At 53.4% G+C, this 21303-nt stretch overlaps 1 protein-coding gene across 2 annotated transcripts; it reads right to left on the minus strand.

Moving 5' to 3' along the window:
* Positions 1-2204: 2204 nt before the first annotated feature.
* INPP5K (inositol polyphosphate-5-phosphatase K) lies at positions 2205-20244 on the minus strand. 2 transcript variants are annotated; one of them, XM_082861029.1, is made up of 12 exons: positions 19978-20244; positions 18067-18174; positions 17627-17735; positions 14363-14479; positions 13837-14012; positions 13151-13262; positions 12331-12440; positions 4294-4480; positions 3288-3425; positions 2934-3017; positions 2661-2765; positions 2205-2469 (listed from the first exon to the last, which is right to left on the minus strand). In XM_082861029.1, the coding sequence occupies exons 1-12, from the start codon at positions 20022-20024 to the stop codon at positions 2410-2412; spliced, it is 1353 nt and encodes a 450-aa protein (XP_082717155.1). In that variant the 5' UTR covers positions 20025-20244; the 3' UTR covers positions 2205-2409. The 2 variants fall into 2 exon arrangements, with proteins under 2 accessions (XP_082717155.1, XP_082717156.1); XM_082861030.1 differs by lacking the exon at positions 2934-3017.
* Positions 20245-21303: the final 1059 nt, after the last annotated feature.

Here is a 21303-nt window from a genome sequence, read left to right on the forward strand (position 1 = left end):
GGGGTGTGTGAAGACTTAAGGGCAAAGGGGAGAGGTGGGCACCTAGAAGACAAGCATGATCCAGAAACAGGAGAAACAGGGGGACCCCTGGAGTCAGGAGCCCTGAGGTCCAACCCCAGGGCTACATCAATCAGAATGAAGAGCTGGATGGACTATTTTGTTTTGTTGTGTTTTTTTTGCGGTACGTGGGCCTCTCACTGTTGTGACCTCTCCCGTTGCGGAGCATAGGCTCCAGATGCGCAGGCTCAGCGGCCATGGCTCACGGACCCAGCCGCTCCGCGGCATGTGGGATCTTCCCGGACCGGGGCACAAACCCGTGTCCCCTGCATCGGCAGGCTGACTCTCAACCACTGCGCCACCAGGGAAGCCCTGTTTTTGTTTTGTAATTGTTCTTTCACAATAATCTTGTGAACCGGAACACTGTATTTTACAGAAACTGAGACTCCTAGAGTAGGTGGAGGTGGAGCTGTCATTCGAACGCAGGGCTTGACCCCACTCCTGTGTTTCTGGTCTTGCCTGACACCACAGCTCCCTGGCTAAGTCCGGAGGGATCACGCCACTCCTCTGGGCTTTGGTTTCCCTGTCTGCAGATGAAGGGTGCTCTGTAGCAGCACCCACGATGGCTGTGCGTGAGAAGGAAACAGGTGGCGAGTTCAAGGGTTCAGAGTCCCTCGGGTATGTGTGTGTTGGGGGCAGGGATAGAAGTTATCGTGGGGACCTCGGGGTACAGGGATCTGGGGGAGAGGTGGGGCAGAGAGAAGAGATGGTGACATTTTTGGAGAGCTTAACCCGGGAGCAAGGCTCAAGACTAAGGTGTGAGGGAGTGCCGGGTGAGGAGGGATGAATCGGTGAGAGCAGAGTATGCACATTTTCTGAGACTTCAGTCCCAAGAAATCCATTCTACCTGCTCAGCAGCAGAGTAAACGAAGTGCCCAACAGCATAAGAGACATGCCCCACCTGGACCAGGGACTAAGAGGGCCACCATCCCAGAACCTCATCCCATTCCCAGCTGGGCAACATCTGTCATCCTCAGACATAGTCTAGTCTGGATAACAGGGCCCTCGTCCTGGAGTCTAGCAAGGGCCCAGGAACGTGTGCCCGTTCCCACCACTCTCAGGAAGGAGTCACAAGTGTAAAAGCCATGTTTCTAATTATCCCCCAATGCAACAGCCACGGAACACAGACGGCCATGGCCTGCTAGAAGCCAGAGGGATAGCTCCTGATGGCTGCCAGGGTGAAGTAGGAATGCAGAGCAACTGGAGCGCCCCCCAGTCTCAGGTCATAGGTTGGGCGTTAATAGTCACAGAGCGGGCTCCCTGAGGTGTCTTCTCCTTGGAAACAGGATGTAGCGTCAACGGTGGCTGGAGGCAAATGGTGGGAGTCGGGCTGGGCCGCGTCCACACAGCATCTGGAGAATGCTCTCTGAAGACCCCTGGGCCAGATTCTCCAGAACATCTTGATTCTGACTCTCCTCTCCGCCTGCCCCCACTTCTAGGTCCCAGAGTGGTCTAGACAAAGGGCAGGTTTCTGGCCTGTGATGGCAGGCGAGGGTAGGGGAAGATGACCTGGATGGGGCAAGGACGACCCTGGAAAAGTCTGTGGCCGTAGGTCCTCTACCACCTTCCAGCCCTTCACAAGAGGGCAGGTTGGGGGCATGGAGCCTGACCCACTAGCAGAAGCGAACCTGGGTCCAATCTTCTGCTCAGACCCTGGGACTTCCTGAGTTGGACTCCTTGGGCCGGCGGTGGGGGTGGGGTGGGGGTGTGCTGCTGGCAGAAGGACACACATCAGCCTGCCCACAACCCCTATAGAAGAGCCTGGGCGGAGGGCTCCTCCATCCTGCCTACTTAGTCACCTGCTTCTGCTGAAAGCAGGGATCCCAGATCCTCTGCCCACCCCTCAGGGGGACAGGCGACGAGATGCCAAGACTCCTGGAACCCAGTGCTATGTGGGCCAACCAGTCTCTGCAGCCTGTACAAATGGGAGCATCTCCCCCTCCCAGGCAGCCTAAGGCCCAGGGTGGCGTGACAAAGAATGCAGGCCTGTGCCAGATGGGGCATGTGCCTGGCAGGCCTGCTGGGGCGGGACTGGAAGTGTGTGTGGGGGAAATCAAGAAATGAGACGCGAGCCGGAGGGTCCTTCCCACATCCAGTGGACTGTGTAGATCTTCACTGTTGACAAACTAGCTGGTTTCACTCACACCTCAGCAACAAAAACCTGTATTTAAGGGGCCGATTCCAGAGATCTGGACTGGAGAGAGCAAAGGAGTGTGGCTAGAGGTCCCCCTGGGAGGTGGAGGATACCGCTGCCTCCTCAGGGGGCTGGGCTGGGCCCCCAGCACTCCTGGCAGTGGTAGGCAGAGCTGGCTGCCAGCTCCAGCCTCCGCCCTGGATTCACTCTATCCCGGCTCAGATCTGTGGTTGGGCTTCATCCAGGGGGCCCTCCGCCAAGAAGGAGCGAGGCTGGATCTGCAGGGGTAAAACAAGCAGTGAGTGGAAGGGGCGAGGGCAGGCTGCACTCCGTGCCTTCTGTCTCCCCCGTCCCCCAAAGGCTTCGGCTCCATGGTAGGGGTCGGCTCCTCGGCCCGTGACCTCAGGGAACCGGTGATGGGCTCAAGTCTTCTGGGCTACCCTTCCTCTTACCCACCAGCATCCATTACCTTGAAGGGTGTGCTTATCCCCACCACAGAATGTAGGTTGTTGCTATAGTAAAAAAGGAGAAACTGATCCTCAGTCTCTCGGATGTCACTAATGTCAATGTACACCTGGAGGGAAGGACAGACGGAAGTGGATCAGCTCCATGGCCCCAGGCCCCATTCAGCTCTCAGCGACTAGGTATCCAGCTCTCGTTCCTTCCAGAAGACAGGGGAGAGGTCAGACAAGCCCCCCTGCTGGAGATGTGGAATACCTATCTCAGGAAAGGGGGCAGGTACCTGGTTCAGCCCGTCGCTGAAGGAGACCTGGTTGTCCCTGACCCAGACATACGACACGTAGTCATTAATGTGGCGCAGCCCCACCTGTGGGAGGGGGGATCGGGCAGGTGGTCAGTGGTCTGGGAGGACACGGGACCCATGTCAAGTCCTACGGAGAGGATGGTCTCATTTCTAAGGCTGGCCATCATACCACCTGCCTCTTCCCCTTCATTGCTAGCCCCTCGATGGGCAAGGACCCTTGGGGTGGATGAGGGTAGCTCTGCAGTCTCTGTGCCCGACTCCCAGGAGCACTCAGAATAGATAAACCGGTGGGGGGGTGCGACTGATGGGCTCCCTGCCCGCCTGCCACGTCACCTTGTACAGGCCAATCCAGTCCCAGGGGCTGCTGAGGAAGTCTGCGGTCAGGGAGTAGCTGATCAGCATGTCGCTCTCCGCGGTGCACGGGCTCTCGGGCAGCAGGGTGATCAGTGGGGCAGATACCAATGGCTTCAGCTACACACAGGGGCGGGAAGGGGTTGAAGCCCCACAGCATCATTCCCTTCCCTGAGACGAATGTCCTTACTGTGCCCTTGCAACGGTCAGGGTCAGTGGGGAGGGATGGAGGGGCACCCACAGGTGAACTCTACTAGGCTGCCCTTAGAGTATCAGACCTTGGCTGGCCAGCTGGAAAGAAGGGCCAAAGGCTGATCGGGGATGGCTGGCCCTGCCAGGAGGACGAGACTGGGGGCCAGCTGGGTAACCAAGCAGAGAGCCAAGTGCTAAGCAACGTCGGGGTGGGGGAGATCAGGGGCGCCGCTGGCGGGTTGAAGAAAGAAGCCAAGGAGTTGCTTGCAGGCCCTTCACGGTTCCTGACCCAAAGGCCCAAATCCAATTTGGGGGCCTCTGGTGAGAACAGCTATAGGCATGTGAAGGGACACTGTGGTATAAAGACAGACAAACAGTAAGAGGGCAGCCAGCAGCTCAAAGGAGGTGAACACTGCCTTGGTCATGAGATGGCAAGATACAAGGATGGAGGGGGCTCCCTTTGCAACCTGAGCCCGATAGGTGTAGGACAAATGAAAGCAAGTCCTATTTCACATGGTAGGTAATAAGCATAATGGAACTCAGGAGCCCCAGGGGACAGTACTAAGAGGAAATGGAAACCTACTGACAAAGGGTTTGAACACATTTTTGACAGACAGAGCCATCAACAGCTCCTAAGAAGAGCTGGGATACCTGACCCGGGAGGAAAGGCAATCATGTCCTCCCACAGGTCTCCCCTGGGGCATCTGCTGACATGAGAGCCCAGGGCGGGAGGGTCTGGGGATGTGGCCCAGCATGGCTGCTCCTCTGCCAAGTGCTGGGCAGCCCAGAAATTTACCTCCAAGTCAAAGGTGCTGGTGACAGGCTTATGGTCACTGACGCTGTACAGCATGTGGCTGACGTAGCTCCTCAGGAACAGGGTGAAGTGGGGGGCTGACAGCGTCGGGGTGTGGATGGCGGCCTGGGGCTGCCGCTTCAGCCTCCACAGGATGCGGTCGGTCCACGCGGGCTTGCGCTTTTTCTCACTGGGGGTGGGAGGAGAGGAAGAATGGGGAGAGAAGGGGTGGCAGGTGAGCGGGAAGGGACCCACGAGCTTGCTGGATGCCCTAACACCAGGGCCTGTCAGCAGTCACGAGATCACCCTGGGCCAGAGCTGGAGACCAGCATGGCAGCAGGCAGGAGGGTGTCCAATGGAACCAAAAGTATGCTGGCCTCTGTCAGACTCAGCCAAGGGCCCTCAGCAGACTAGAGGGTCACAATCAAATCGTGACTCAGAAACATCCCGTTTAAGCCTTTCTTATTTCTTGAACAAAAGCAGCAGAACATCAAAGAAGCTGAGGTTTGGAATTTGGAGTGAGACAGACCTGAGCTGGAATTTGGCCTCCCCCATACTAAAGACCCGACCTTAGGGAAGGAAAGGGAAGCATTTAGGGAAGGCTCACTACATGCCGGCAACCAGAACTATTTATTTCACTCTTCACAAGTGGAGAAAATGAGTCTTGGAGGGGAAGTAACTTTCCCAAAGTCACACAGCCACTGAGTGGTAGAGCCAGGACTCAAGGCCAGGCAGCATGACCACAGAGCATGTGCCCTTAATCACCAGGCCAACCCCTCTTAGGCCTCAGCTTCCTCATCTGTAGAAAGGAGATAACAGTAGGTATGTCATAGGGTTGCTGAGATGATTAAATGAGATGAAACACAAACGATGTTTAGCACCATGTTCCGTACAGCATAAACTCTCTGCGTATACTGGCTATCGTGATGCTTTGTTCTCAAGAGTCAAGACCTCCCACCCGTTCTTTACTCACCAGCTTCCCTGACGGGCATGAGAGAGACCATATAGCCTGGTCAGATGATTCGCTGCTTTAAAACCTTTAAGGAGTCTTCACTGCTTCCAGAATAAAGCTCAAGTCTCCAAATGTGGCTTTCACGGTGCACAGGAGCCTGACACCCCTTGTGCTACCTCATCCCCCTCCTCTGCCCCAGACCCACCTCACCATGGTGAAGCTCTCAAGCCTCTGGGCCTCTACTCTTACAGCTTTTGCTATCTATAACTCCCTTTGTCACAGGGAGAGGCCCAGTTCCAGTGCTGTTTTTGTCATAAAGCTGTCACTGACCTCTCTGCTTCCAAAGCATTCTACATAAGTACATCTCCTATTACAGTATATTGTAGTTCACTGTTTCCCAGTCAGCCTGTCAGTTAGCGTGTGAGCTTGGAAGGTAAGGACGGACTCTTGGCGTCTCCTGTGTATCCTCAGCATTAGCACAGAGCCTGTCATGCAGTAGGTACTCAAGAAGTGCTCGTGAAACCCAAAGAATTAAAAAAAAAAAAAAAACCCAAGCTCATTCTCTTTCCTCAAAAATGCCCACCCAGGGACTTCCCTGGTGGCACAGTGGATAAGAATCCTCCTGCCAATGCAGGGGACACGGGTTCGATCCCTGGTCCACAAAGATCCCACATGCCGCGGAGCAGCTAAGCCCGTGTGCCACAACTACTGAGCCTGTGCTCTAGAGCCCGCGAGCCACAACTACTGAAGCCCGCATGCCTAGAGCCTGTGCTCCGCAACAAGAGAAGCCACCCCAATGAGAAGCCTGTGCACCGCAACGAAGAGTGGCCCCCACTCGCCGCAACCAGAGAAAGCCTGCACGCAGCAACAAAGACCCGATGCAGCCAAAAATAAATAAAATTAAATCTTAAAAAATAAAATGGTTTAAAAAAGTGAAAAATGTATTTAAAAAAATGCCCATTTATCCCAAAAAATGTCCACTTAATCATTTTTTAAAATAATTTATTTTATTTTTATTTATTTTTGGCTGCATGGGGTCTTCGTTGCTGTGTGCGGGCTTTCTCTAGTTGCGGCAAGCGGGGGCTACTCTTCGTCGCGGTGCGCGGGCTTCTCATTGCGGTGGCTTCTCTTGTTGCGGAGCACAGGCTCTAGGCGCGTGGGCTTCAGTAGTTGTGGCTCACGGGCTCTAGAGCACAGGCTCAGTAGTTGTGGCTCACGGGCTTAGTTGCTCCACAGCGTGTGGGATCTTCGTGGACCAGAGCTCGAACCCATGTCCCCTGCACTGGCAGGCAGATTCTTAACCACTGCGCCACCAGGGAAGCCCTGCCCACCTAATCTTAACATATACAGTTTCATATGACTATAATCAGTTTGAAATTCTGTTTTTGTCTTCTGCTTTATTCACTTACTATTTTAAACAAACCTTTCTGGTATACTTCCATCACTTCAATAGCAATATGGTTTTCCAGCAATAGAGGCAGAATGGTGCCTCGGTGGTGAACTGACTCTAGTATCAGAGACCAGTTGGGGGAAGGTTTTGCCCCTGTTAATTAAGAGCTATGCGGTTCCAGGTTAGTGAATATGGGGAGTGGTGCCCTTGGAGAGGGCACGGAAGCTCCTTCCCCTTCCCCATACCTAGTCCTACACATCTCTTCCATCTGCCTGCTTCTGAGTTATATCCTTTTACAACAAACCAGTAACTTAGTTTAAAAAAAAGCTCTGCCCTTGGGCAAGTGACTTCATCACTCCAAACCTCAGTTTCTTCCACTCTTAAGATGGGGTGATAACAGTGCTTACTTCAAAGAAACATTGTGGAGGGAGTGGTCAAGAAGTGGGAACTGGCTAAACCACCTCTGCTCAGGGCTCCTGGGTTGTTTGAATCCTTCACTCTTCTGAGAAGTGTTCAGGCGATAAATCGGAATGTGGTATTCCCATCCCAGAGACAACAGACACTCAATCTCCAAACCAATCTTGGACATTCAGTGCCTAGCAATTCTTAAAACTTGGTAATGAACCACATGAATGTACCACTCTCCCTTTCAAAGCATCCTCCCCGCCTCCACTTCCCTATTATGGTCAAGAGCCCATACTTGCTGTCCCGTCAGGATCCTCCCCAAGTCCTGACCACAGCCTGACTCTCCTTCCCCCTCAGTACCTCAGCTTGGCTCTGCTTCCTCCTTGGGACTTCAGCCTGTCTCCCTTTCCTCCTTTTCCATGGACTGGTCCACACTCATCACTGGGCACCTGTATTGTTCATTCTTTCAGTGAGCTTTACTGAGCCCTTATTATACGCCAGGCAACTGGGGATCTGCTAAATGGGATTGTCAAAGTCGTTGACGAGCTCGTTTAACAAACAAAAGGAACAAATAAGCAAAATAAATATGTACCAACTAAATATTATACATTTCCCCCAGTTCTCCATTCCTAATAATAACTAAACACGGGGTCCTTCTGTGCATCAGACTGTTCCAATCCTTCCAACACTGGAAGAATGCCACGGGTCACATTTTCCTTCTTCTCCAGGACACTGAAGTTGAGCGAGGTCACCCTATGCAGGTGGGAGCTGGGTGCCTGCCCACGTTGCTGACTAGAGAGTCAGTGCTCCTTCCACTGCACCCGTCTCCTCCAGCTTGCCAGTGGTGGCCGATTCCCACTGTGTGTCACCAGAGCCCGGTCTCACTAATGCTTTTTTTTTAAAAAATAAATTTATTTACTTATTTATCTTATTTTTGGTCATGTTGGGCCTTCATTGCTGCGAGCAGGGGCTACTCTTCGTTGCGGAGCATGGGCTGTAGGCATAGGCGTGCGGGCTTCAGTAGTTGTGGCTCGCGGGCTCTAGAGCACAGGCTCAGTAGTTGTGGCGCACAGGTTTAGTCGCTCCGTGGCACATGGCATCTTCCTGGACCAGGGCTTGAACCTGTGTCCCCTGCATTGGCAGGAGGATACTTAACCACTGCGCCACCAGGGAAGTCCCATCACTAATGCTTTTTTTGGCTGAATGGTCGTGACTGAGTACAAGAATTATATCTGGAGATTACAGGCACACCTCGATTCCTTGTGCTTCGCTTTTCTTGTACTGCGCCGATATTGTGATTTTTACAAATTGAACGTTTGTGGCAACACTGCATCGAGCAAGACCATTAGCACAATTTTTCAAACAGCATTTGTTCCCTTCATGTCTCTGAGTCACATTTTGGTAGTTCTTATAATATTTCAAGCTTTTTCATTATTGTTGTAATTGTTACAGTGATCTGTGATCCTTGATGTTACTATTGCAAAAAAAATTACGACTTGCTGAAGGCTAAGATGATGGTTAGCATTTTTTTACCAATAAAGTATTTTTAAATTAAGGTATGTACATTTTTTTAGACATAATGCTATTGCACACTCAACAGACTACAGTATAGTGTAAACATAACTTTTTTTTTTTTAAACATAACTTTTCTATGTATCAGGAAACCAAAACATTTGTGTGACTCTCTTTATTGTGATATTCGCCTTACTGCGGTGGTCTGGAACCAAACCCGCAATATCTCTCAGGTATACCTGTAGTATGTCTTCACTTTCTAAAAATTAAAACCAAGTAGCTCTGCAGGATTCTCCTGGCTTAAGAGCCTAGAAAACTTGAGCCAGTGTACTGACCCAAAAGTAGTGATGTGTTCCATTTTTGGGTCTGAGAGCACTTTTCCTTTCGGCTCCCTATAGATGGCTTCTAAGTGTCTCGCTGAACTCTGGACTCGAGCCTTGAATAGATTGATCATAACATCCTCTGCTCACTGCCTAGCAGAGAGGTGGACTGGGTTCCTGTCGACTGTAACAAAACCACTGCAATCCCTGTCTTTAATAGGATTTCCTGCCCTCAGCCCTTTCACCCTCCCGTGTAATGGAGCTGACCTCGTTTCTCATTACATCTTGGCTCCGGGACGCTGCCGAGGCTGGGCAGAGCTCCGTACCATGCCCTGCATGCAGCTCAGTCCCTCTGTGCAGCGGGTCAACTCCACTCGAGATGCCTCTCAGCAGCGCTGCTGACTGATCAGAATGCCTGCGCTCCTTTCTGCCTCCCTGACAATAACTCTCATTGACTCCTCCTGGCTTCAGCTGCCCGCCTCCTTACCATCTGCTTTACCCTCCTTCGGCACTTCCACACAGAGTTCTGGAACCTTCTATGGGCCAACTCCTGGACTTGAGAGTGTTTATTTGGCTCTCTCACTCTGGGTGGGTCCCTCTGCTCCTTAAATACCTTATCTTTTCCTTTTGTCCTCTCAGGCTCCCAGTTTAAACATATGCCAGGCACTACACTACACACCAGGGACGGTCATAAATCAGATCCAGTCTCTGTGCACTGGGCATTCATAGCACAGCAAGAAAGGCACACTGTGTCTTAAAAGCAACACTGAAAGCATGGTGTGTGCAAGGCTTGCAGGCAGCATAAGGGAAGGAGAGAACTCTCAGTGAAACGGGCAAGGCTCAGGAAAGGCTTTTCAGATGGTTCAGATGATGTCTGAACTGGGCTTTCAGGATGAATAACAGACTGATCAGACAGGAATGTTTCTGTTCACTATGTGGGGCTCGGCCCTGCCCACCGCAGGAGCTCCCAGATGGGAGTATTTCAGTTACGATGTCCCCCCATAAGGCCCCCTGTTCCTGTCCAGACATTCCTTCATTTCCTGGGCTCCAGGCAAGGGGAACTGGATTCACACAGACTCCAGTTCAAATTCCTGCTCCGTCACTTACTCTGTTACTACCTTACTTAGATCTTCTGAGACACAGTTTCCTTATATGTAAAAAGTCAGTATCAATGGAGCCTCCCTAATGAAGATACAGTATGAATGAAGTGAAGTGATGCGGGCAAAGCACTCTGCACAATGCCTGGCCCATGGTCAGCACTCAATAATGTCAGTCACAATGTGGATTATACCTATTATGTGGAAATAATATCTGCCTTCTCCTTAACAAGGCTTTGCTATCCCAATCCTGCCCTCCTTTCTGCTGCTGCTGGCAAGACTGGCTGTGAACCCAGAGGCACTGTGGGCTAGAGGAAGGCATCGTGGGCAACACAGTCCAGAGAATTGGGTCTGAGCCCCAGCTCCGCCATCGCTAGCTGAGCCACCTGGGTAAGACCTTGAACATCTCTGAGCCTCTCTAGGCCATCTCAGTAACTTCCAGTCTCCTGCTGGTTTCCCTCCCATAACCAGGGGTGTGGGCACAGGGACACCTGGCCATACGGTCTGTCAGCAGCTCTCTTCCTGCTGGCAAGTGAGGTTTTGAAGTCAACTGGTAGAGGGTCCCAGCCCCCAAGGCCCCAGCCTGTCCCACTGAGGCCTGACAATTTCCACAGTGACTCCATTGGACCTTCATTTCCAATGGATGGCTGGGGAGACTGTCAGCTGTGGACCCGGCCAGCAGGCCAGCTGGAGCCTGACCTCCTCCCTTCTTTCTGGCTTATACTGTAGCTCAGGCTGGACCCTGTTTCCAGCATTCGTGCCCTCTTCTTGTGTGCACTGCCCTGGCTGTGACCCGACTCTGTCTTGCTCCACACACCTGAAATGGCTCATGCTCTCCCCCTTGCTTGGTGGGGACATCGTGGCTCTGCCACACGGCTTCCAGCACTGGGCCAGCAGCTCTTCCTCTCACCCCAGGCTGGCTGTGGACATACCTACTCACCTGCTAAATCCCAGAGGCCTGCGCCGCCCTGGAGGCGCCTCCTACCTCCCTCATAAGACAGTGTTGCTAGGGGAATACGTGAAGGAGCTGCTCCAGCTGAAACAAAGAGCCTCATAACATGTAGGGGGTTCTTTTTCTTCAAAGAGACGAGGATCCTTGCCCTACATTGGGCCAGGGACCTCTTGCCAGAGCTACTTTTGCCCCTCTGCCTAAGCCTAAGGTTTTGGTGGTCACTTAGTCCTTTCTCAGCTTCTGAGAAAAGTTTTCAGTAAAACTGCCACCTAAAGACATGAATCTAAAAATAACAACAGGGACTTCCCTGGTGGCGCAGTGGTTAAGAATACGCCTGCCAATGCAGGGCACACGGGTTCGAGCCCTGGTCCGGGAAGATCCCACATACCGCGGAGCAACTAAGCCCGTGCGCCACAACTACTGAGCCTATGCTCTAGAGCCCACGAGCCACAGCTACTGAGCCCACGTGCCATAACTACTGAGCCCGAGCGCCTAGAGCCCGTGCTCTGCAACAAGAGATGCCACCACAACGAGAAGCCCATGCACCGCAACGAAGAGTAGCCCCCCGCTCGCCGCAACTAGAGAAAGCCCGCTTGAAGCAACGGAGACCCAACACAGCCAAAGATAAATAATAAATAAATTTATAAAAAAATAAATAATAAAATAAAATAAAAATAACAACAGCAGTTATCACAGTGCTTACCGGGTGCCAGGCACTGGTCTGGGCACATGCAAGGTCTCATTTAATCTTCAGCCCCGTGAAATAGGTATTGTTATCATCCCCGTTTTATAGATGACAAAATTGAGACTTAAATACCGTGTCCACGGTCATACAGTTGATGAAGGGCAGAGCTGTGCTTCTAACTACCAGATGCACTATCTCTACATCGTTCCCCATTAACTGCTCCCCTGACAACTACTACTTCGCCTTCCTAACTAGTACCCGACCCACTCACAGCTGGGGCAGGGCTATGTAATACCAGTAATTGGCTGAGCCAAGCTTTCTGCCCCCCTGTCTGGGTAGGATCAGAAAGTCCTGGGGAGCGGGGACAACAGGGACAACATTCTGGGGCAGGGGTTCCCAGAATGCTGAAGTACAGTCCCCTCAAGTCAGCAATCAACTGTCTTCCCTCCCCTTTGGCTCTACCTGCCCTGCCCCCAACCCCTATTCCTACCAGCAGTGTGTCTCCCCTTCCTGCTCTCTCTGCGGACAATCTGGGTCAGCTCCCACGGTCAGCATCTCACAAGGGGGGCGGGTGGTGCCACTCCTGAGAGGTGATGGCTGGATCTATTCCTGCTTCCCCGACACTTCTATTCGGAGGCAGCTCCCACTGCCACTAGGGCCAGCACGACCTGACTTCCCAGGCCCAGATCTGCGACAGGCTGATCCTCTCCTGGTGGAGCCCCCTCACCTGGTGTCATAGTTGCTGGAGTTCTTATCAAACTTGTAGGTGGGCGGGAAGAGCAGGGGGCCCTCCTGGAACTCCCGGAGCAGCGGGTCGTGTCTCTTGGCAATGCTGAGCTGGAGGGAAAGGCACAGTCCCATCTCCCAGCAGTCCTGCCCCAACAGCCTGGCACCACGCTCCAGTCAAGGGCTGGCACATGCCATCGCAGTGGGGCAAGAGTCAAACACGGCCACTCCACCTCCTCACTGCCCCAGCGGCAGCCTCGGCACCCCAGCCCCCGGCGCCCTCACCCCCGGGAGATCAGCTGGATCCTTTTGCAAACATTACCCCACGGTCCCAGGGGAGGCAGCTGCCTGCCCTTTCCCAGTTCTTGGACTACAGGGACCAGGCTCTAAATTCCATCTCCCTGGCAGCCACCAGCAGACGTGTGTCAGAGGGGAGGCTGGGGTAGCCAGGGTACCCCAAAGGGGTGGTATCTCATCCTCTAGGAGGCAAGCCAGGCTGGGGGTGGGAAAGACAACAGGGACACAAGAGGGCTGGCGATGGTGCAGGGCCACAGCAGGCCGAAGCCCTTCTCGCTCCCTAATCTCATGCACACCCAGTGGCTGCGTCCTCGCTTCTCCAGCTGGAGACCGGGGCGGCCGGACAGGACTGGCTGCCCTACCCGCAGAGGTGAAGCCCTATTAGACCCCACCCTGCCTGGGAACAGGGACTCGGGCGGCCTGGGAAAGCAGAACAGGCACTAGAGAACCTCCACACATCTCATGTTGACCTCCACCCACCACGGGCTCAGACCACCCTTCGCGGCCCTCCCCTCATCAGATACCTGATCCTTCTCCCACAGGTCACTGTAGCACCGATTTTTTATGGATTCCCGAACAAAGTGCAACCCAAAGTCCTCAATCCGAAAGTTCATGTCTCCAAACCAGAGAATGAGGCTTCAGAAAGAAAGGAAAGCAGGCGGCCTGAAGGTTTGTGACGAGGTCAGAAAAGGCAGGACCACAGGGGTTCTGGCCACTCACTGCAGGGCTGCAGGAGAGCAGAAAGCTCGAGAGGTGGGTGAGAAGATCAGGTGAAGACAAGAGCAGGGCCCAACGGGACTGTTCTCACGGCCCCCACCCCGCCACCATTTAAGCCGAAGAGATGAGCCCCAAGGGGCACGCAGCAAATATGGAGCAGGCTCTAGCCCTCCCTCCTCAACTGGGCACCAGGCGAGGCTGAGAACCAGCCCTTCCGGGGACCTCAGGAACCACGAGGTTCTTGACCTGGGATGTTCGGAAGTGCCCAGAGTTTCCAGGCAGGGCAGAGGGGCCAGGGAAAGGGAAGGTGTTCCAGACCTCAGGGAGGCAAAGCTGCATAGGAGAGCAGATGGGGTGTCAGGAAAGAGGCTGGGAGAGGGTGGGAGATGGGGCGGACTGCCTCTGGCTGGGGAGCAGTGACCGGGCAGAGCGTGCTTGCCTGGGCTGGCCTGGGGGAGAGGGCAGGGGCTGCAGTTCACAACGGCATGCTCACTCGTGGTCCAGGATGTTGGGGACATCCTGTGCCTCAAAATTCTGCATCTCCAGGATCCGGTCAAAGTGCTCCAGCCGCTGGTCATTGTTGGCCACGTGGGGGGGCAGGTGGCAGTTGACGATGCTGACATAGTAGCCGTAAAACTTCAGGAAGATTTTGACACCCCCTTTGTTCCCCTGGTAGGTGGGCAAAAGAGTGGGAAGCCATTCTAGGGGGGACACACCTCTCTTTCCCCATCCTAGACCTGAGGGCAGATGGTCTCACCTCCTGTAGGATCTCCCAGAGTCAGACACTCAGCTCCCAGAGTGGCCTCTCCATCCACAGAGCCCAGCTCATCCACCTGCCATCCTAGGGATGCTAAGCCCCCCTGAGGCGGGAAGGTGGCTATGCAGGGCACTGGCCTGGACAGAGTGCCAAGATTCATTTCACCCCCTTTTTCATTTGCCCAGCTCTAAAGCCCCCAGCCCTGCCCATCCCAGTGAGACGGCCCCCCAGCTCTTGACTCACACAACAGCTCAGTCCTTACCCAGTACCCGAAGAGGCCAGTGGGGGTGGATTTAGTAGAGAGGATCTGGATAAAGGGCAAATGCTGATACTTGGCAAAGATCAGTAAGAGAAGCCCCTGCATGCGGACACTGGAGACCTGCAGGACAGAGGGGCAATGGTCATTTGTGTCCCTCCAGGCCCTGTGCTGGGCGCTCTAGAGAGCCCTGATCCACATGGATGTCCTGCCCCAGGGGTCTATGGGATCTCTGCAGATGGAGTCTCAGCTACCAAATGATGCATTCTGGAAGCTAAGCAAGTTCCAGTTTCTGCTCCTGGGCTTGGGGGTGGAGGGCACAGAAGACAAGGCTGCCAGGGACCCACTGCCATCAGGAAGTCACCGACTCCTCGGCCCTGGCCCAGGCACGGTCAGGTGCTCTCTTCCTCAGTGTCCTCCTGAGTTTCCATTGGGTACTGTGCGCCGGGGCTCAAAGAACTTCAAAGATGCTCTATGGGACAGTGGCTAAGGGCCAGATCTGGGTTCAAATCCCAGCTCGGGCTCTTAGTATTTGATACTGGGCAAGTCTCAGCCTATCTTCTCATTAATAAAGCAGGACTCTATCTCAAAGATGCTGGATTAACTGGCAGCTATTATTTTTTTGGTTTAGGGATTCTTGAAAGTAAACGCAGGGAAGAAGCATGAGAGAGCCTTCTAGGGTGCTGAAAATGTTCTGTATCTTGATTTGACCAGTGGTTACATGTTCTGCATATACATATAAAAATCCACCTGGGGACTTCCCTGGTGGTCCAGTGGTTAAGACTCTGAGCTTCCACTGCAGGGGGCACGGGTTCCAACCCTGGTCAAGGAACTAAGATTCCACATGCTGTGTGGCGTGGCCAAAAAAAAAAAAAAGAAAATCCATCAAACTGTAGACTTAATTTCTGTATACATTATAGCTCAGTGGAAAAAAATTAAGAAAATGCTACTGAAAAATAATATAGACTGTGGGCAGTTGGTGTGTACGAAGGCCACGCAGAGGGGATGAGAGTGAGCACAGAGGACGTGTGTTCACAGATTGGGGAGAGTAGCTACTGTCCACTGACACACTGCCTTGCTCATTTAATCTTCTAGCCAACCCTTCAAGGCAGCACCGAAGGACCGAGGCTCAAGGAGACTAAGGAACCAGTAGGACTACCTGGATATTCAAAGGACCAGGACTGCCAAAATCCCTGCTTTCTGTGGCCGTGGAGGTGGGGTGGGAATGGGCCAGTGACCCTCTCTCTCAGCTGCAGGCTGTCTACACCCACCACCCGAGTAGCTATTTCCGGAGCATGAGGTGCAGAGGCCAAGGAGGAAATCCCCGGGTGGGGAGTGTGTACTGGGGCCTTCCAGGAATTATGAAACTTGATCCCACAGGCCAGGAGCTCTGGGACGGTGGAGGAGTCAAAGCAGGGGGAACCCCAAATCCAAGACCGAGGAAGGGAGGTGTGAGAAACTAGGGTTTGGCAGAGGTTGCTACAGATGTGTCCCCTGCCTCACTCTCCATCCCCGGTCTCGGTCTCTCCCCTTCGCATGCAAATATGACAATGGAAGTGGGCGAAGGGCTGGACTAAGAGGGACTGACTCCCAGGGAGCTGATAAAGATTCAGGAAGAGTTTCAAGCTGAATCTGAACCCATAGAGTGGGTTGGGGCGATGGGCTCTACCACAAAGGCACCAGCTCGCCTTCAGAAGCCGCAGGGAAGGGGGCGTGGTGCAGGGAGGATGGAGGTGGGGGTGGGGCTGTGGGGAAAGGCAGGAGGCTCGAGGGGAAGTTCCAGTGGAGGAAATGAAGTAGGAGGAGCTAAGGAAGGGACTAGAGGGAGGTGGCTGGGAGCCTAGGAGCCGGCCAAGGGGGTCAGCCCCAGGCTTCTCAACCCGTGGCTGGCAACTTCTGGCTAAGGAATAGGCTGCAGGCAGGGCTCGCCCTTCACCTCCACTCTCGGCCTGGGGAAGAAAGGTCATTTGCTTTGGGTGCCAGGCCCTCAGGCTGCTCTCCCAACCTTGGGAGGCCGCATGGATAGAATGAGCTGTGTCCATGCCGCAAGATGAGCTCACTTCCTTGGCTCAATTCCATCCTGCCAATCCCTTGCCAGTTAGCCAAGGTACAAGGAGGCCGCCAGTCTTGGAAAGGGAGTGGGTGGTGAGAGAGAAGCGGTTCTGCCCTCCGAGAAGGTTCAGCTCCAAGTCTGCAGCAAGAGGCCCGAGTGTGATGTGGAGGGAGCCAAGGGCTTGGGGGCTGGCATTTTTTAGCCTCAGCAGCAGGACCAAAACCTTGTCTGCCGTCCTCCTGGCTCTGCCCTCCTCGGGAGGACTCACAGCTCTTGCTTCAGCACCCTTAGGCAAACTAGGGTAACAGAATTAATTCTGAAGAAATCCAGTCACCCAGGGAAGGGAAGAAAGGAATTCTGGTATTTCCAGGAAGCATTGCTTCTTGGAGGTATTTTGAGTGGGAGTGTGTTTCATCCCTTGGCTGTGCAGGGCAGAAGGGTGAGATCCAGCAATCTAGAGCCTTCCTGTAGATGCTCCTATGGTCTAAAGATTCCCCAAAGAATACTGGCCCTACAGACTGAGAACCTTTTCCCTCCACACCTGTGTCCCCTCTCCTAACCTCTTCGCCCCTGAGAATTTGAGGTGCATATCCCTTATGATCAGAGGATACCCTCTGATACCAGCAGGCGAGTCGTGGGATACCTGTCAGCCTTAGAGATCATCAGTACAGCAATAAAGTGCAGAAGCCAAGAACATGGGTTATTAAGTTTGAAAGATCTGGATCTGAACCCCAGATATCCTGTGAAACCTCTGAGTCTTGGTTTTACCTGTATAATACCCATATTTCAAAAGAGTTAAGATTTTTAAATAACGCATATAAAGAGTTTGCTTATAATGCTTAACACCAAGTAAGCACTCGATAGATGGTGGCAGGTATTATGCTCTGAGATTTCGGGCTGGGCCTGAGAGTAGAGATTGGAGGCAGGGGGTGGGGTAGGCACTGAGGTGTTACTAAGCCCTGCTGCACCTCCCCAAGGAATTCTCCTAACCTGAAAAATATCAAGGTCTTAAACTAGCCCCTGGGGTTCCAGCTCAGCTCCAGCTACCTCTGAACACACAAGGCAGGCAGGAGCCCCAGGGAGCCACGTGCAACTGAGGTTTGGGCCTTTAAATAAAAGGGAAACAGCATGAAAGCTGGAGTGGGAGACCAAAGGACTAGGGATTAGTGATACGAGGTGAGACACATTTCCCAATGGCCCATGAACTTGTAAGTTACCTTGACGAAGCTCAGAGGGGAAAGCACATCCATGAAGAAACTGCTCCATGGGTCTTCAAAGGCAGTGTCAGAAAGGAGGCTCATGATCCCACAGTTCATTTCCTGCAAACTGCCCATCCCAGGTCAGAGGCTTCCCCCTGGCCCGGAGGGCGCTGCCTCTGCCGCAGACATTTAGCACTGCCCTCAGCCGACTTTCCAGCCTTGGGCTCTCATGACCATGGTCTCTCCCTCCCCTGGCTGTTGACTGCCAACCCCTTGCCATTGCTGATCCAGGACAACAGACACTGCCTGGCCCTGATGCAGGCTGAAAGCTCCTGGCCTTCAGACTCCAGAGTGAGGGCGTACAGGTTACAGCGCTTCCCCACAGGGACAACTTGGGACTGGTCAGGCTTACCTGATCTCAGATATAGGGATGCGTGACGGGCCCTGCAGACACCTACCCAATGACATACACGTCCAGATTCAGGTTCAGGTTGTTCAGCTGAAGCAGATCACTGAGGTCTGGAGGGGGTGCTGCAGAGGCCACGTTCCATGTCACGACATGTATGCTGAGAAGGGAAGCCATGGAGGAAGGAGGATGAGCCCTCATCCAGGTAACAGACAGGGGGCTGCGCCTGCTAACGGCTGCACCACAATCCGCTGTAGTCTGAATGGGAAACGTGTGTTTCTGCATCTGGTGGAGGGAATAGGGCCACTGAACTACAAGCCCTTCATCTTCACCTCTGTCCCCAAAGCAGGAAATTCCCACCCTGGATTGGCTCCTCCGTGCAGGCGTACAGTTCCCTACACCTGGCAGCACTGGTGCTGCTGACACTAGGAGAGCTGCCAAAGTGGGGCTGAAGGTTTCGGAGTCAGGCAAGGGAAGGGGTGTGGATGGGGTGGACCGTCAGGAATTTATTAATTCCACCAGCCCTTCATCTATGGCTCAGTAAGCAACTTTCCGCCCCCACTCTTCAATCCACGGGATCCTACAACCACCAGAAAGATTCTGGAGGTTCAGTTTTCACCTTGTGAGAGGCCTTAGTACTGCAAGACGGGAATTTCAAAAATAACAGAGATAACAGCACCACATTTCCTTCCTCACTCATCTCTGGAGCACAACCAATTCTGCCAAGCATTTCAGAGGAGCCTAAGAAGATTCTAAATAACAGGTTTCTCAACATCTCTCTCAAGACTCTACCCTCTTTTGGGAAAAGTCATCAGTTGGATAACATCCACCTCAGCTTCACATAAACCCTAGGGAAACAACAGATCTAATCAGCAGCTCAGGGGATGGACAGACTTGCAAATCTCTTCATTTGAATAGTTACAGTAATGCTCCCAGGAAGCCCCCAGATTGTGCTGAGTACAGAACAGGCAGGGGCTACAAACCCTGCAGAGACCAAGAAGAACCACCAAGCCTCAGGTGAGTCCTAGGCACACGGTAAGGAGGAGGACCTGTAACAGTGGAAGATGCAGAATGGGGGAAGAGGGCGGAAGGAAAGGGCAGGATGTCCTTAAACATCTTTTCTCCACCAGACCCTGTTCTTAGAGGTCCATGTTCTAAAGAGCACAAATTGAAGAAATTCTTGGCCAGCTTAAAGCAACTTCCTGCCCCTCCGTATGAACATCAACAAAACAATACAATAACCACCTTCCCAGGCGCTCAGCCAGAGGTTCCGTGCTTCGTTTGTTTGCGGTCTCCCTCTGCTGTCCAACGCAGGATTAAGAGGCAGCTCTTTTACTCTAAGGCTCCTTGTTTTCCCAGGGACCTGCTTTAAGTGGATGGAGAGCCAAAGCCGGGATTTCTTGTTCCCACTTTTAGGTCCCACGATTAGCAGCAAATCCTTGCATCGTGACCGGCACTAAGTTGGTGATTAGCGTTGTTCCTCGTTAAAGAACAAGCAGGAGACCAGGCTATTATCACTTCACTAAAGGATCTTATCTAAATCTGATTTGGGGTTTCAGGAGGTCACGACGGGGTCAGGCAGACCCCACGATGTATGTGCTGATCCAAAGTAAGAACAAGGTTTCTATTCTAGAGCTAAGGGGAGAGTGCTTCGTTATGTTTTTAACTTCTAACAGCCCAACCCTGCTGCCTCCTCCAGAACCCAACTGGGCCACCTGCTTGGGGCGTCCAAGTGGGCAAGAACTTGGTGGCCTGAGTTTGGAGGGGGCGCGGGGTTCGACCCAACACAGCCCTCTCGATACTGGCCTGGGAGAATGTGGGAGGCCTCTGAACCAGAAGCAGCCCTGTAGGTCTGGCCCCTTCTCTCCCAGTCTGGTTCTGCCCCAGCCCCGCAGCCCCGATTGGGTCGGAGGCAGTGATCCCGCCCCGAGCAGGCCGGCCTGCCCGCAGTCGCCTTCCTCACCTGAGCGTCCTGACTCTCAGCTCGGTCTGTGGGTTCATGGCCGCCATCGTCCCCACGCGGTGGCCCGGCCGGCTCGCGTCTCCCCGCCGCAGCCTGTCCTGGCCCAATCTGCCCCCCTCTGGCAGCAGGTGCCGCCGGCCAGCTCCCTCTCCCGATTGTTTTTCTTCCGGATTTAGGCCCTCCGCTTCGGCCTCCGTAAGAGGCGGGGTCTGAGGGCACGGAGGGCTCTGGGTGGCGGGCTCGGGGGGAAGAGGCGGAACTCTTCAAGGAGCGCGAAACGGTGAAAGGCTGAGGGGAAAGGGGCCTAGGGGACGGGGACGTGAGAGAGGCGTGTCCTCGTGTCACCAGACCCCGATACAACACTGCCCCGCCCAGGGGCCGGGGCGCGCCGTGGCCCAGACACCGCCCAGGCGGCTCCCAGCGTGCCTCGCGCGAGGTCGGCCTGGAGGGGCCGTCTTCCGGCGGAAGCCGCCGCCTCGCCCCGCCCCGGCGCGTCGCGTTTCACTAGCACAGAACGTGAGGTCTCGGACCTCGGCGTCGTCTCCCTCCAGGTTCCCAACGTCCCGAGGGGCAGAAGGCGAGGGGAGGCGGCGCAGCCACCCACTGTCCGGCCTGTAATCCAGTCTCTTTCCCAACTACAGGTAATCTCTCTCCTCTTGGTCAGTGAGCGCCTCCATTCTCCACTCTCACGTTCAAGTGTTTTCCGCTCTTCAAACTCATGCAAGCTATTACACATTGGACGTTTGGGGGCTCCTGGACTCAGAAGGCTATATACATCAGTGAACGAAAAATAAGTCACTGCCTCTATTTACGACCAAACATGAAATGAAGATTATTTATTGTGCCAAAGACTAACTATAATTTCCTTCAGTCACTGGTTCTTAATTTTTTTGGGGGGGCGGGGGCAGGACAGTGCATGGGATTCCTTTGAAGAACTGATGAGAGCCATGACTCTCCCCAGAAAAATGCACAACTTTACAAACAAGCTTCATGAGGTTTACAGACTCGGAAGCCAGGGTTAAGAACAACCTTAAATAAATGTTTTCCTTGGTAGGATGGGTAAAAGAGGGGGATGTGGAGAGGAGGGAAGACAAAAACAAAAAGGAAATACTGCCAGCAGAAGATGGCCAAATTACTTTCAGAAATGTGATATTTGCATAAGTAAAATGATAAGGGGATTGTTTTAGTTTACAGAAATCAACATGCAACAATTTTCAGAGATATCCTGTATCTTTCTAATCCTTCCCTGGTAAAACTGGGGAGATCAGCAAGAGTTTGAGGATACCGAAGTTGTAAAATGGACATAAGGACATCACCAATAAGCTG

The sequence above is a fragment of the Leucopleurus acutus genome (genome assembly GCF_964270905.1).
Source record: "Leucopleurus acutus genome assembly, chromosome: 19".
NCBI lineage: Eukaryota > Metazoa > Chordata > Mammalia > Artiodactyla > Delphinidae > Leucopleurus > Leucopleurus acutus.

Excerpts from the sequence above, each read along its gene's own strand:
- INPP5K (XM_082861029.1), bottom strand. The coding sequence starts at position 20,024 with ATGGCGGCCATGAACCCACAGACCGAGCTGAGAGTCAGGACGCTCAG. Across the intron at positions 17,736-18,066 it reads CTGGACGTGTATGTCATTGG|TTTGCAGGAAATGAACTGTG; the intron begins GTAGGTGTCTGC and ends TGGGATGGGCAG. Across the intron at positions 12,441-13,150 it reads ACCTGTGGGAGAAGGATCAG|CTCAGCATTGCCAAGAGACA; the intron begins GTATCTGATGAG and ends CTTTCCCTCCAG.